The sequence below is a fragment of the Solanum verrucosum genome, unplaced genomic scaffold (assembly GCF_900185275.1).
Source record: "Solanum verrucosum unplaced genomic scaffold, falcon-dt-bn FXZP01000103.1, whole genome shotgun sequence".
NCBI classification, from domain to species: Eukaryota; Viridiplantae; Streptophyta; class Magnoliopsida; order Solanales; family Solanaceae; genus Solanum; species Solanum verrucosum.
Window position 1 is genome coordinate 9,704,422 of NW_026020048.1, and position 15,975 is coordinate 9,720,396.

Here is a 15,975-nt window from a genome sequence, read left to right on the forward strand (position 1 = left end):
AATACAAAACAATATGCCTATAGCTAGAAGGAGATTCCCCCAAAATTTAGTTAGTGGCAGCGGTGGCGATGCCCATCTCTCCGCACCAAACGAGAAGGAGTAGTAGTAGCATTTTTAGGAAAGAAAATAAATCCTCGACAATGCGGCTCCGAAGAGAAAAAATAAAAGGGATGCCCTAACATCCAAAAACCTAGGGTTTCAACTGCGGCCGGAGAGTAATTTCTTTTCTTAATCGATTCCTCTCACTCTCTCGGGGTCGTGTAGGACTCCGATCTCCTTCATCGGGGAATCGAGCTTCACGCCGCATCTTAATCTTCGCCAATTGGAATGGCGGGCACTTCTTCAATTCTCATTGGTCAACTTACCATTGATCTTCCAGTAAAATTCTTATTCCTATTATTTGTTAACTGTTTTTTTCAATTGATTTTAGTTGAATTATGAATAAGATTGTTTATTCTTTGTTTTGATTAACTCGACTGCTTTGAGTTGATTCCAATTGCATTGTAGGATAATCTGGTAAGTCACACTGCAGTGGTAGTAGGATTGTGCTTGTTAACCTAGGATTTTCGATGGGCTGAATATATCCATAAAAGAAATTTGGTTACTCGCATCACTAAATGCAGTTTTCTTCTTGTTCTCTCTAGTTGGTCTTTCATTTCCATTTGATTTCATAGAGTATGGTGGCCTATCCCATTTCTTGATTGGACTTATTTATACTGGAGTGAACCTTTCCTCCAAATATGGTGTTTAATACTTGACGATATTATCTAAAACCATTGTTTCATTACTTAAAGCGATGCATAGTGAGGATCATAGCTTCATAGTTGAAGTCATGAACTTCAACAAAGTGTAAGCTTAAGAGTTCAGACATGATTGGTGAATTGCATAATTTGTTACTTCACTTCTTGCACTTGGTTAGTGCTGATTCTTTTTTCTAATACAATCCGTTATCATTATCTATAAAAGAAAAAAACAAGGTGTAAGCTTCAGAAAATGACACGCAAAGTGATCACAACTAGAAGTGATTAAGAAATCGATTAATACCAGCATTATTGTAATTTGATGCGATAATTAGTTATTTTAGTAGTTCATAACTGTTTGATACTTATTAATACTAAAATTGTGCGCTTCGCCTAAAAAAATAATGCACTTCATTTCTCGTTTTTCGCTTCAAGGCCCATAATGTTTTTTTTTTCTTTTCACTTTTAAAAATACCAGCAATTGAGATGTTACCTTCTCAAAAAAAAAAAACCACACTGGCAATTGGGTTGTCATAATGATGGTGTTGCAATAGTTGAGGTGCGAACAAGAGACCAGCTCTAAAAAATGATAGTGTTGGAAGAGTCTTATTTTCCTAATTTTTACTCTCACAATCGAGTGCAGTCCTTTGGTCGTTTTCAGGCGGACAAAGAATCAACATAGGTGGATGACCCTAAAAGTTGACACGTGGCTAAAATACAAAACAATATGCCTATAGCTAGAAGGAGATTCCCCCAAAATTTAGTAAGTGGCAGCGGTGGCGATGCCCATCTCTCCGCACCAAACGAGAAGGAGTAGTAGTAGCATTTTTAGGAAAGAAAATAAATCCTCGACAATGCGGCTCCGAAGAGAAAAAATAAAAGGGATGCTCTAACATCCAAAAACCTAGGGTTTCAACTGCGGCCGGAGAGTAATTTCTTTTCTTAATCGATTCCTCTCACTCTCTCGGGGTCGTGTAGGACTCCGATCTCCTTCATCGGGGAATCGAGCTTCACGCCGCATCTTAATCTTCGCCAATTGGAATGGCGGGCACTTCTTCAATTCTCATTGGTCAACTTACCATTGATCTTCCAGTAAAATTCTTATTCCTATTATTTGTTAACTGTTTTTTTCAATTGATTTTAGTTGAATTATGAATAAGATTGTTTATTCTTTGTTTTGATTAACTCGACTGCTTTGAGTTGATTCCAATTGCATTGTAGGATAATCTGGTAAGTCACACTGCAGTGGTAGTAGGATTGTGCTTGTTAACCTAGGATTTTCGATGGGCTGAATATATCCATAAAAGAAATTTGGTTACTCGCATCACTAAATGCAGTTTTCTTCTTGTTCTCTCTAGTTGGTCTTTCATTTCCATTTGATTTCATAGAGTATGGTGGCCTATCCCATTTCTTGATTGGACTTATTTATACTGGAGTGAACCTTTCCTCCAAATATGGTGTTTAATACTTGACGATATTATCTAAAACCATTGTTTCATTACTTAAAGTGATGCATAGTGAGGATCATAGCTTCATAGTTGAAGTCATGAACTTCAACAAAGTGTAAGCTTAAGAGTTCAGACATGATTGGTGAATTGCATAATTTGTTACTTCACTTCTTGCACTTGGTTAGTGCTGATTCTTTTTTCTAATACAATCCGTTATCATTATCTATAAAAGAAAAAAACAAGGTGTAAGCTTCAGAAAATGACACGCAAAGTGATCACAACTAGAAGTGATCAAGAAATCGATTAATACCAGCATTATTGTAATTTGATGCGATAATTAGTTATTTTAGTAGTTCATAACTGTTTGATACTTATTAATACTTAATTGTGCGCTTCGCCTAAAAAAATAATGCACTTCATTTCTCGCTTTTCGTTTCAAGGCCCATGATGTTTTTTTTTTCTTTTCACTTTTAAAAATACCAGCAATTGAGATGTTACCTTCTCAAAAAAAAAAAATCACACTGGCAATTGGGTTGTCATAATGATGGTGTTGCAATAGTTGAGGTGCGAACAAGAGACCAGCTCTAAAAAATGATAGTGTTGGAAGTTGGGTGTGTGTAGATTCTTAGTCTCTTATGTTTTGGGGTTCCATTTTATTACCACATCTATTGACAATTGGTGTGTGGAACCATATTTCTGTTCCACCAATGTCTTTCTCATAATTATTTTCCTATTCTCAATTCCTTTCTGCTCACTGCATTGTCCTGGTGGCTTGCACTTTTGACTTTGAGGACAGGAAAACTATTTGTCAATCTTATTCTCAATGTTTGCCATTTTCTTGTTACCCTTAGTTATATAGTTATATTTCCTTCTGTGACTTGTTATGTCATCCAATGCTATACTGCTTTGGACAGATTGATGCACCTGAAGGAACAACCATAGAAGCTGATGAATTCTTATCAGTTACTGAATCTTTGAAGGGACAATTCACTTCTAAACGTGCTGATTATGTAAAGGTGCGTTTTATGAATAGTTAGTTTTCTCCCACTTCCCCTCAATGTTTTATTGTGTATTTCGATTGAGGTGCTTTTACAAGGTTTGTACAACCAAGGATCTGTTTTGCCTACTTCCAGAAAAGGACAGAAGAGAATGCACAAAAGGCGTATGATTTGGGGGAATTTTTTTTGAAGTTGTCAACAGAGAGAAAAAATCTTATAGTTCATGGTGCGGATATTAGCATTGATCTTCTGTCTAAGAGACAGCAGGATGTAATTAATATGCAAACTCGGATTGGTTCCAGCAATGGAGATAATGATAGCAATAGTTGTGAAGATGATGGATATGCCTCTTCTGAAATTCGTCTAGGATCTAGCATTGCTGTCAATAGTGCTGTATGTCCCATTATACTTCCTCAAGTGGAAAGACTGCCTCAATATACTACATGGGTATTTTTGGATAGGTATGTTAAGTTACCTTGATGGACAAGTCATGTGGTCTTCAAGTTTGATTTGTGCCTCTTCTTTTCCTTATATTCTTAATTTAGCTTGCTTCCTATATGAAATTTGAGGTTCTTTCATCAGTATGGCATGCTATTGAACCTCATGAATGTCTAACCATATATTTCCTGATAATCTTCAATTTACAATTATTTTCCTTACTGAGTATTTTTTAGGTGTTAACTGTTGCATCTGATCATACAAGGGATGTATTTAGTGCAATTTTGAATCACCTGTGCTCACCCTTTACAGTGGCTTTGATCTTAGTGTCTTGTGTTTTTCATCATCGGAATTTAAAATCATCTGCTTCTGGACTTTTGTATAATTATTGATCCTCTAGGCCTTAGAAATGTTTTATTTTGCACTATGGGATTTCATTTTATGCCTGTTCTCGGAAGGGATGTCAGTTGAACAAGGATGACAAATTCAAAGTTATTCCCGCCAAGGAGGAAACCATTTAAATGGCATTGACATCCTTCTCTCCTTCTATAGCTTCTTTCCAATGAGAGTGGAAGTCTTCTTGTTTTTGGTGTTGTCTTTTAATTTTAAGTTTCCAGTAATGTTGTAAATCACGATTCTAAAACTGGCAACACTCTAAAATTTCATCATTCTTGTTGAAGATTATTATCTCCTTAAACGTATCCCCTCTCCCTTATTGTGTGGGAGAATCAGACTTAAATCACTAGACTATAGCCTTGGCGATTGTTGAAGATGAAGAGTTTTCTTGTTATTTTTGACTGTTCTGATCCTACTTTGACTTGTGCAGAAATCAGGAGATGCCCGTGAATCAATCAGTGGTTGGTTGTAGAAGAATTTATTATGACAAGAATAGTGGAGAAGCTCTAATTTGCAGTGATAGCGAGGAAGAATTACTTGAAGACAAACAAGAAAAGAAGTTTGTAGAGTACGAAGATGTTATGCTGCGGTTGGTATAATTAAGCTACATAAAGTACTGGATTGAATTGTGCCCTCCTATATTTTGGTTTTTCTTTCTACTGTATTAGAATCATCAATCAGAACATTCTTTCCACATGAAACAATGGTGTCATGTGTTATGAATCTTGATATATAAATTAGCTCGTTAAAGGGAGGCTGAAATCTTAGAGTTCATTCAAAGAGGGAACTCCGATCTTGTTAAAGGGAGGCTGAAATCTTAGAGTTCATTAAAAGAGGGAACTCCGATCTCTTCAGCTCTTCAAATGGACGAGAGAAATCTAATCTCTTGTTTTTTGCTGAAAAATGACTTACTGATTTATTCATCAAAAGCCCCTTTAAATAAGAGTCTTATTACATCAATAGGAAGTCTAATTCTTACGAAAGTAGGAGACCTAAATCCTATTCCAAACTAATAACTATAACTTAACCTAATCCTTATGAAACTATGAAATATAAACTCCATTTTAGAATAATAAATAAAGTTACTTAAATTATAAAAAAATAATAAATAAATCTACTTAAAATATAATTAAATACTTAAATTAATTGACTTCCTTGCATCCACAACATCATGTTTCTTAGAGCAGGGTATTTTTTGCCATTGGTAGATCATTAGCATATCACCTCATGACAATCAGATCATTTTTTTCCTGGGGTCGAGCTCCATATTCAGATAGAGAATATTACCTACTAGATATGTCATGGTACTCTTAAATGTATATACATTATTTGCTATTCTTGTCTCTCTTTAGTAGTAATTTTACCTATTATTTGTCTAGAACTATGAGCTCAGTACCATTTTCAGATTTTACGCTGTCCTAAATGTAATATAGATCTTTGTTCAGTTAATGTCAAATACAGATCTCTTCTGTTTTAGCCTCTTCTCTTGACACCCATCTTTGTGATCAATTAATTAAAGAAAGCAGTTCCTTAAAAACTTAATTTTTTTCACAAAGATGCCCTTTGAAACTCATTTTAGGAGGTTTCAACTTGTACATATGAACTATGTTTAAATCTTTAATTATCTGGAATATAGCATGCCATACGGAAAGGGTTCACATGGTCTTGAGCTTGGAGCATGGCTTATAAGATTTTCATTATGGTCTGCTATTTGTTGCTGGATTGTTTGCTAAATGTTCTTTTAAATACCGGTGAAGTAGATTTTGTCTGGCACTTTTCATATAATGTGCTATCTAATCCAATATGTGGCTAAGATGATGTATCACTGTTTACTTATTTGCAGTTCAACTATCCAACAAATTGGCCTGTCTGATACAGTGTTAGAATTGCTAGGGCAGTTCTTGTCTAGAAAACCCAGTGAAGTCAAGGTACACACTTCGTTTAGAGAATAACTACTCCTTGTTATTCCTTTATAAAAAAACAAAACAAACTACACTCTATTATTAATTTCTCATTATCAAATAAAACTGCTCACAATGCGAACTCTTGTCCAGCTGTTTCCCATTTGGTTTTTCTGGCTTTATTACAGAGATAAATCATAATCCAGTGTCTATCTTATACAGGCAAGATATGAAGATCTTGTTAAGGACAAACATGAATGCCCCTCAAAGAACGAGAACATCCAAGGGACTCCAGATTTATTTCTTGACAATGATCTTGATGCTGCTCTAGATTCTTTTGACACCCTATTTTGTCGTCGATGCCTTGTATGTATATATCTGTTGTTTTAACTCCTGGCTTGTTTTCTGCTTCATACTTTTCCTTCTGAATATACTTCTTTCCTTTTTCTCGTTTTGTCCTCACTTGCAGGTTTTTGATTGTCAATCACATGGATGTTCACAGGACCTGATTTTCCCGGTATGGAATGGCTATTTAACCAATGTTTTAGTATCTCAGAACTCTGTACTTCGAAATAGATTCTTATAGTGTGTTTTACTCCTTACATTCATAAGGCTGAAAAACAATTGCCATGGTGCTCTCCCGACGTGGATAAGGAGCCCTGTTGTTCAAATTGCTATCGCCTGGTATCTTGCTCCCCTTCTTTTATGTAATTTCTGTTGACATCAATTTGGCCCTGACCTGAATCGTTTCCTTTATAAACAACTATCATTTCTTAGTAGTGGTATGTACTTATTCTTTACTCCTATTGTGGCAACAATACCTACTAACCTTCTGAGCTCTTTTACTCATTTCTGGCCATCAAGAAGGAAAGCGAAGCTGGATTGACCCCCTCTCAGATTGCTAATCATGGAGAAAACCATGTCCGACCATCTGAAATTGCTAATAATACTGAGGTGTCTGGTAGGGAGCATCTATCAAGGACATCAAATTCTTGCGAAAGCGAAAGTGCTTCATTGATTGCAAAGAACATCTCTGAGAATATCGGTTCAGAGCTTAGGCTGTTATGTGACATCACTACTGTTCAGCGTTCTGCTTCTCCATCTAACAGAAAATCTGATAGTAAAGTGGGGAGCACCAAGAGAATAGCTGAAAATGTTCTAGTTGCCACTAAAAAGCGGCAAATAAATCTGATGGCTGTGGAGTCTGACTATATAGCTTCTGGAAGTTTAGTGTCCAAAGACTTGAATCTCCACTCTAATTCACATAAGGATTTCAAAGATGTTGGTTCATGTTCACTAGAATCACAACAACCTCAGTGTGGTAGAACTTCTAGGAGGGACGTCTCTCCAGTATTGGGCAGTAAAAATTCTTTGCAAGGTGAGGGTTTTGGTTGCCAATATGAAGAGGCTGCCAGTGAAAAAAATGGGATGAATCACGACGACACATTGAGGGAGAATGAGTTTGGGGATGAGAATAACTGCAATCAAGAAATAGATGGTGACAAACCATGGAGACCACTTGAAAAGGCTCTCTTTGAAAAAGGTCTGGAAATGTTTGGTCGGAGCAGGTCAGTTAACTTCAAATTACTCTTTGCAACTAATTCTACTCCTGTTCTTCTCAGTTCTTTGACGTTGTATACCTTGTTTGTCAACACTATCTCTTCTGTAATATCTTCATAAATCATTCACTCAAATACTGACTTACTTTTGTCTAATAAGAAATTGTTGTGCTAGCTTTTTAATCAAATTCATGCTAGTTCTCAATAGGCAAACTAGAACTTGCAAAATTTTCCTCATTAAGTTCCTCCGAACTAAGTTGGAAATGGCAATCGGACTTTTCATGTTTGATGATTGTGTGTGCATTCAATTCCTGTTTTACTTGTCAATGCTCTCCTAGACGAATGAAAATGCTAGACCACAGCTGGCAAAATTTACCTGACTTGAGCACCTTATTTTGTCATACAGCTGCATGATTGCTCGAAATCTGCTGAATGGTTTAAAAACTTGTTGGGAGGTGTTCCAGTATATGAACAATTCCGAGAATAAGCTATCCCTAGTAAGTGATGGGGTGAATGGAATGTTTCAAGGCTCTTTTAAGGGTGATGGCCATACAATCGTGGTTAGTATATTGACTTTGTTCATCAGCATGTTGCTTTGTGTTCTTGTTGAACAGTAGTAATATTATTATTACCCCCACTTAAGTTGATCCTGTTTTGAATTCAATTTCAGGGTAATCAACCACGGAGAAAATCTAGATTCTTACATAGAAGAGGTAGAGTTCGCCGCTTAAAATACACAGGGAAATCAGCTGGATATAATGCACTTAGGAAAAGAATATCTCAGAGGAAAGACAAGCTTTGCCGTCACTATAATCCATGTAATTGTCAAGTACCTTGTGGAAAAGAGTGTCCTTGTATCGTAAATGGGACCCCCTGTGAAAAATATTGTGGGTAAGACAGCATTCTTCTCGACTAACTCCAGTGCGATAATAATGTGGGACCTGGGCTGTAAATTATTCTTATGAAATCCACAGTGCTAAACCATTTTTATTGTTTTCTGGGGTTTGTCCGTCTTTTTCTTTTTTGGTCTCTTAAACAACTCTTTAATCACAGTTTTGTGCCTATATTAATTAGTTCTTCTTCTATGCTTTGTCATTCTTATATTCTAGATGCAAGAGTATCAAGAATTGCAAGAATCACTTTCGTGGTTGTTTTTGCATAAAAGGTCAGTGTAGAAGCAGGCAATGCCCTTGCTTTGCTGTTGACAGGGAATGCGATCCTGATGTTTGCCGAAATTGTTGGATCAGGTGAGCTCCTGGTAGTGCTATGGATTTATTGTCTGTTTTTATCTATTTCCTGAAAGTTGGTGATATAAGTTTGCAGTGTCAAACTGGAAGTATTTCTAGTGCCTATGAGCATCTGTGTCCTCGGATTCCCCATCTTTGGTGTACTTTCTTGTTTTTAGTGGTTGCTAATTTCCATTCATCTTGCGTTTTTGAGATCTTGTATCACCCCTCCATGCTCTCACTCTACTTTATCGACAGCCTAAACTATGATTGTTAATTTGCTTGTGCCAAGCTAACACACTAAAGGGTTTGTTTGGTTCGGGGACTAGTTATGCAAGGCCTGTAATATATGAATTATTATGCATTGAATAATTAAGAAGAGTTTGATACGCGGTGCATAATTATGAAGGGACTGCTATTCTGTGGATGGTAGTGTGAGGTTGTTAGCTGAGAACAATAATATTGGGGTCGTTATACAATATCTACTTTAAAGGTAATTTTATTGATAAGTACTCTTATTGATGTATTGTTAATATGCGTAGGCTTATTCTAAGACCTAGACTACTCCGCCTCAAATCCTACCAACTTGAGATTGTCAGTAAGAATCCCCACCGACCATGCTGGCCCTATCTTAGACTATTCCTCCCAGGCTGAAATAATACAATAGTGAATAGACTGTTGTAGAGTTTATTACGGAAAATCAAATGCCACATTGGTTATGCAGAAGTTTATATGAAAATTTTCCGAGATTATGTTAGTAATCATTATTTTATGTTTTTCTTATAATGGTAACATTCTATATATTAACAAGTATACTATACCAACCATATAGTCTTCCAAACAGACAATTATAAAATAGAGGAAACTCGCCATCTATTCGTTTCTTACATGTAGTCTAAAACATTAAAAATATCTCTAGTTTCTACTTAACATTCCTGTTTACACCAAAAATAATAAAGGCTTAAGCAATTCATCTTCAACTTCTAGATATTGCATTGCTATCCTCGAAACACCTTTGGTTTCTATATCCTACAAAATATATGTTGGGACAATCCTCCATCTCTCATTCTGGTTGGATAAAATTCCTACTCATCCCAACTATCTAGTCTCCTTAACTCCTTTGTGTTTCCTGGCATTGGCATCACCCATCTGATTTCCCTCAAATCATTGAAGATTTTCCAAATATTTTCTGTCTACTTGTAGCGTAAAAAGCATAATTTTATGTTGCAAATTAGACACTGTATTTAGTTATGCAAAACTTTATTGTTGTGCGATCAATTGATTCCTAAAAGCATAAGCTATTAAGACAAATTCGCCGTGTTATCTTCATCTACCATACTTAACCAAACCATCTATGTAACATTTCTCTAGCTTTTTCTCTCCCTAAAATGACCAACCTTATTGATTTATTTGATGGCTGATAATTATTTATTGCTGAGCGAGTGACAACTGAGGAGCAAGCTTTTCAAGCTCGAGTGTGAATGTTGACATCAATTTATGTTTCATCAAGAGTTAAAAGGTCTTTTTGTTGTAGTATTGGAGTAGTTAATCGTGACATAAAATCTTGTATAAGAAAACAAGTGTGTGAGGTTGGCTGCATAAGAAAAACAATCTCATCACTAATGCAACAGTTGGATGGTAGTTTTAAATAATACACGTACTAAATTATGCAGAAATCTATTTTTATTATATACACGGGACATAATATAGAATAAAAATGCATGTATAAGCAATGGGGATTAAGCGTTTAAGGACAACATGTGCTTTTCATGTAAGTAATTCTTGTATAACAATCCCTCCATTATTAACCAACTTTTAACAGCCCTTCATTATTAGTCGCCACATATAAACAATCGTTATGTTATAAAACCCACATAACTAGTAAATGAATCAAAAAACACATAATTTGTTCATTTTAATATCCTTCATTTTCAGTTATAAAGCTTCCATGTCTATGTTATTTGGCTCTTGCAGCTGTGGTGATGGGACTCTCGATATTCCTCCACAAAGAGGTGACAATAATGACTGCGAGAACATGAAGCTTCTTCTCAAACAACATCAAAGGGTAATTATCACTATTTATTTGTGAAGGGTAGTTTGTTATTTTTATTCCAAGTTAGAGGTTGCCACTAAGACAAATAATTATTATATGTCCTCCCTCTGTTCTCAAAGTTTAATTAGATGGATAAAGTTTGAATTTGGCATTATCGTATTTTAAGTTCGGGTATTAACCAGTCTTTTTAGTTGAACCTTTTATTCATGTTAGACATTGTAATGGACAAAAGTGAATAAATGATAATTTTTAATAATGTATCATCTCACTTTAGGGTCTTGTGAGGCTTTTAAAATTGTGCTGCTCTCTTTTCTTCCTCACCCTTCCTATTCATGTATTATCTTTAGACTTTAGAGCTGCTCTAGTGTAAGAATGGAGGTTTTCAAGTTCCAGTTCTAGGCTAGTTGTTATCCCTTACATTAATTTTTGCAGGTTCTTCTTGGACGGTCTGATGTGTCTGGATGGGGTGCTTTCTTGAAGGTAATATCTAAGAACAGTTATGCTCTTTCTCTCTCTATCTGCACATCCTTGTTATTTTTGGGCTTATGTTTAGAATTGCTCACAGAATAGTGTTGGAAAGCATGAGTACCTTGGAGAATATACCGGTGAAATAATCTCACACCATGAAGCTGATAGGCGTGGAAAGATTTATGATCTTATAAATTCTTCATTTCTCTTCAATTTGAATGACCAGGCATGAGAAATGACTTGCCGTTCATACCTTGTTAAGTTAGTCCTTAGGGTAGGGCCTCAACTGTGGTCTGATGCAAATCACTTGTCTTGTGTGCATGTAGTGTGTGCTTGATGCTTATCGGAAAGGTGACAAGTTGAAGTTCGCAAACCATTCTCCTGATCCAAATTGCTACCCCAAGGTAATTGCTCAAATTTGCGTAGGCACTCTCTAGATTGATTTGCCTATGGTAGATTCAATAATGCTCAATTAACTCTGTGACAGGTTATTATGGCTGGTGGAGATCACAAAGTTGGTATATTTGCCAAACAAAGAATTTGTGCAGGAGAGGAACTCTTCTATGATTATTGTTATGCGCCAGATACACCACATGTCTGGGCAAGGAAGCCTGAGGCACCCACTACAAGAAAGTAAGCTTGCAACAAATGTTGTATTAAGACATTTGTCTTACATTTGGCATAAATGTCGGAAATTTTCTGACATCTAAGTAAATGTCGGTAAAATAGTTACGACATTTCAACTTCACCTTTATAAAAAAAAATAAAAATTTACGACATTTATTTATGACATTTGTGAAATGTCACATTAAAATTTCCAAAATATAGGTTGATGTCGCTAAACGTATAATGACATTTCTTTATGACTTTTATCAAATTTCAGCATTATATGTTTTTAGCTTATTTTTTGCGACATCTTTAAAAGTGTTTGGAATTTTTTTGAATTATTATTGACGCTAATGCAAATATTTTTAATACATCCTGCAAATATCAGCAATGGTTTCTTTTAACTTTACATAAAATCATAAGCATCTAAATTCAAATAATATACCATTATACCTACAGATTTGTTAACAATAGATGACATAAACATGGATCATATATTGAAAAACAAAAGTTATCTTCGACTAATTCCAACAATAAAAATCTTTTATCTCGGAAATCTATAATCTCGGCAATAAAACAATGTCATTGGTTTCTTTTAACTTTATATGAAATCATAACCATCTAAATTAAAATAATATACCTACAAATTTCATTAACCGTAGAAAACATAAATGGAGATTGTATATGAAAAAATAGGAGTTCTTTTTAACATTCTAGGAAAATCTAACTAATTTTTGCCCCCAATGCCTAGCTCAAGTGGCAAAAGGTGGAGGATTTGTGGCTTAGGTCACTGGTTCAAGTCCACACCATGCAAAGCGAAGCCAGTATTTAAGTGGCGAAGGGTGGAGGGGGGACCCATTATCCACCGAGTTTAGAAGGCTGTGATTGGTCCAAAGGGGCGGGTCACTGGGAGATTGCTCGGTTATCAAAAAAAAAAAAAAAACTAACTAATTTTGGAACAAAAAGAGATGTTCTTCTTCCACTCTTTCTGCACCTACTTCTGTGGTTCCTCTCCAATTTAATTGTGTTAGTTAATTTGATAGCCTCTTGTATGTGATTGGAAGTGACTGATGTCGCAGCCCTTGTTATAAAATGAAAAGCAAATTAATTAGGAAGTAATTAAAAGTTAACAATAATCCTCATAGTTACTTACACGAACATTTTCATTTAGCGAATATTATTAGAAGTACAGCTTTCTTAAAATCGTCGCTTTTGTTATACAATTGAGGTGACCAATATTGGTCAATGAAGTCGAAAACAAAAAAAATAGGTGATTTCTTCTCATCCGTCCTAGCCTTGGCGGATAGAGTTATCTGGTACCTGTTGTTGGTAGGAGGTGGCAGGTTTCCTAAATCAGACTTTGGAAGATAAAAGGAGGGAAATAGTAGGATATCTAAGCAAAGTTGGAGAATTTGTTTGCTACAACTTCTTCTGCAACCATGCTTATGTTTTCTTTGGAACTCCAAGCCTCATCAAGTTAATGTTCTTTTATTCAAAAGATTGAAAGAGTAATGACTATTTTGTGTTCTTGTTTATTCTTATTACTTGCATGTATAACAATTTTTATAGAATTAAATTTAGTTTGAAGGAGGTCAATGAGTATAATTTTCTTAAAAGTTACATAAATAATATTAAGAATATATTCTAAAAAAATTGAAGAAAATATTAATTCTTGAAAATGCTGAATGTTAAACTTATTTAACTAGCCAACATATGAATTGCATTTTGTTCCTATGGTTCATTTGGTAGGATGCATTAGTAAAATAGTTGTCTGCATTAACTTTGGTGTATTACTAATACCTTGTTTGGTACACTTTTTCAACTTGCATTAGCTATACATTATACACTCTATTTGGTATTATGCTATGTCTAATTGATACATGAAAAACCATGGTATTAGCAATGCAAGAGGTTTCCATGCATGCATTAGCATTTTTAAAGATACAATTGCCCCTCTAAACCTTTTCCACCGTATTTGTGGAGGGTATTTTTCTGAACAATTTTTTCAAAAGAAATTATGCAATGCATATTATTTTTAGTACACCAAATCAAACACCGCATAAAAAATAGTCTCATCATAATTAATACCAACATTACTAATACATACACCCTACCAAACTACCCCTAAGTGTGTTGCTTTTTGTTATAGACATGGGTGTTCCTAAATTCTTGAATATGATGAATATTAAACTTATTTAACGGAGCTCCTACGGAAGGGTAAAAATAAAAAGTATTCTAATATTGAAAGAATCGTAAAGATCATGCATGAGAAGACGAGTAATGCGCTCCCTAAACAAAGATAACTGAAAAGCAAGAACTAAGCTCAAATATGCCCTCAAAAAGTAGTCCAGAGATGAAAGCATCTAATCTATTTAACCCTGTGCGCACCTAAAGGGTAGCAGCTGCGGTTTCCCTTAGGGTAGAAATGAAGGTTGGATAGTTCCAGCTTTATTTAGGCTAATTGTAATTCCTTACATTAATTTGCAGGTTCTTCTTGGAAGATCTGATGTGTCTGGCTGGGGTGCTTTCTTGTAGGTAATCTCTAAGAACGGTGTTAAGCTTTTTCTTTCTGTCTTTACATCCTTGTTATTTTTGGGCTCATGTTTAGCATTACTAACAGAATGGTGATGGAAAGCATGAGAACCTTGGGGAGCATACTGGTGAAATAATGTCACACCATGAAGCTGATAAGCCTGGAATAATTTATGGATCGTGAAAGTTCTTTGTTTCTCTTCAATTTAAAGGATCAGGCATGAGAAGCAACTTGCTCTTCATACCTTGTTAAGTTACTCCATAGGGTAGGGCCTCAGCTGTAGTCTTACGTGAATCACTTGTCTTGTGTACATGTAGTTTATACAATGATGCTTATTGGTGGAAGAGTGACAAGTTGAAGATCTCAAACCAGTCCCTGATCCAAGTTGCTACCCCAAGGTAATTGCTGAAATTTTCGTAGGCATTCCCTGGATTGGTTTGTCTATGGTAGATTAAATAATGCTCAATTAACTCTTTGACAGGTTATTATGGCGGCCGGTGTCACAGAGTTGATATATTTGCCAAAGAAATAATTTGTGCAGGAGAGGAACTCCTCTATAATTACCATTATCAGCCAGATACAATGTCTGCCTGGGATAGATGAGGAGCTCTTCAATGATTATCATTATCATCTCTTTCTAAGAAAGAGTTTACTGTTACTTCAAGGGCTTTTCTTTTTTATTGGCTCATTCTTTTTTCCAACAACATATTATCTACATTGACCGCCTGATTGACCTTGTGATCCATTCTTTTTAGGGACTTTTATTGTTGTTATGAGCAAACCACATGGTTCAAACTCCGACAAATGGACAAAAGACAAGGCAATGATTCTAATCCATATCTTACATGATGATGCGAGGAAGTATGTATTTAATGGTTCTACCCTTAATGGTCCACGTTGGAGGGAAGTTATAGATGAGTTTTGGATGAACTCTGGCAAGTAAGAAACATACAAACACCCAATTAAGTTCAAGTGCAACAGATTAAGGATAGAAACAAAAAGAAAAATTGAGGACATCCTTCAAGGTTGCTCTGGATATGGTTGGGATCCTGAAAATAACTGAGGTACTCGTCATCTGAGATTTGGGCGGATCATGTATTGGTAAGTTATCTAGAGGTGTGAAAGTATGTATGTTCTATTTTTGCACATTGAGCTAACATTTTGTTTTCAATATTTTACGGAAAAAGAGAAAAAACATAAACATTGCCATGCTTGTTTTCACACAACAATCAAATGAAGCAACTGGAGTGGGTAAAGTACCTCTATCTTGTGATGAGTACTCTGATGGTATTTGGCATACGCATGTCAGAAGTAGTGGTACTGGGACAGGAAAGTGGACTATGACTGATCAATCTATGGCAATTGATGATGGCTCGTCTACATGTCGAAAAAAGGTCGTGCTACAGCTATTGACAGCATACATTCTTTTAGGGAACATTCGAAGTGGAAGAAAGACAAGGTGGAAGCAAAATAATTTTTTGACATGGATATCTACTTTGAGCAAGTCGTCATTTACCCAATTGCAATATATCATGAAATTTTTTTGTATTGATGATGAGCAATTTTCTTTGGTTGTGACTCACTTGCGTGACCTCGGCTTTTGCAAGAT

General features: G+C 35.5%; 1 protein-coding gene across 2 annotated transcripts; it reads left to right on the forward strand.

Moving 5' to 3' along the window:
• Nucleotides 1–201: 201 nt before the first annotated feature.
• On the forward strand, nucleotides 202–15,063 carry LOC125822843 (histone-lysine N-methyltransferase CLF-like). Of its 2 annotated transcripts, XM_049502298.1 has the most exons (21): nucleotides 202–273; nucleotides 1,731–1,832; nucleotides 3,103–3,204; nucleotides 3,322–3,647; nucleotides 4,451–4,609; nucleotides 5,864–5,948; nucleotides 6,144–6,287; nucleotides 6,391–6,438; nucleotides 6,534–6,605; nucleotides 6,786–7,489; nucleotides 7,887–8,040; nucleotides 8,151–8,371; nucleotides 8,590–8,727; nucleotides 10,681–10,771; nucleotides 11,192–11,239; nucleotides 11,325–11,453; nucleotides 11,554–11,631; nucleotides 11,715–11,860; nucleotides 14,321–14,368; nucleotides 14,454–14,764; nucleotides 14,848–15,063. In XM_049502298.1, exons 2-20 carry the CDS (start codon nucleotides 1,782–1,784, stop codon nucleotides 14,500–14,502), a joined length of 2,793 nt encoding a protein of 930 aa, XP_049358255.1. In that variant the 5' UTR covers nucleotides 202–273; nucleotides 1,731–1,781; the 3' UTR covers nucleotides 14,503–14,764; nucleotides 14,848–15,063. The 2 variants fall into 2 exon arrangements, with proteins under 2 accessions (XP_049358255.1, XP_049358256.1); XM_049502299.1 differs by lacking the exons at nucleotides 202–273; nucleotides 10,681–10,771; nucleotides 11,192–11,239; ... (4 more) ...; nucleotides 14,454–14,764; nucleotides 14,848–15,063 and adding an exon at nucleotides 8,804–8,916 and having other exon boundaries at nucleotides 1,643–1,832.
• The last annotated feature ends 912 nt before the right edge of the window (nucleotides 15,064–15,975 follow it).

Bases quoted from the DNA above. Each gene is read 5' to 3' on its own strand.
- LOC125822843 (XM_049502298.1), top strand. From the start codon at position 1,782: ATGGCGGGCACTTCTTCAATTCTCATTGGTCAACTTACCATTGATCTT. The intron at 4,610-5,863 runs GTTGGTATAATT...ACTTATTTGCAG, and splicing joins TACGAAGATGTTATGCTGCG to TTCAACTATCCAACAAATTG. The intron at 6,288-6,390 runs GTATGTATATAT...CCTCACTTGCAG, and splicing joins TATTTTGTCGTCGATGCCTT to GTTTTTGATTGTCAATCACA.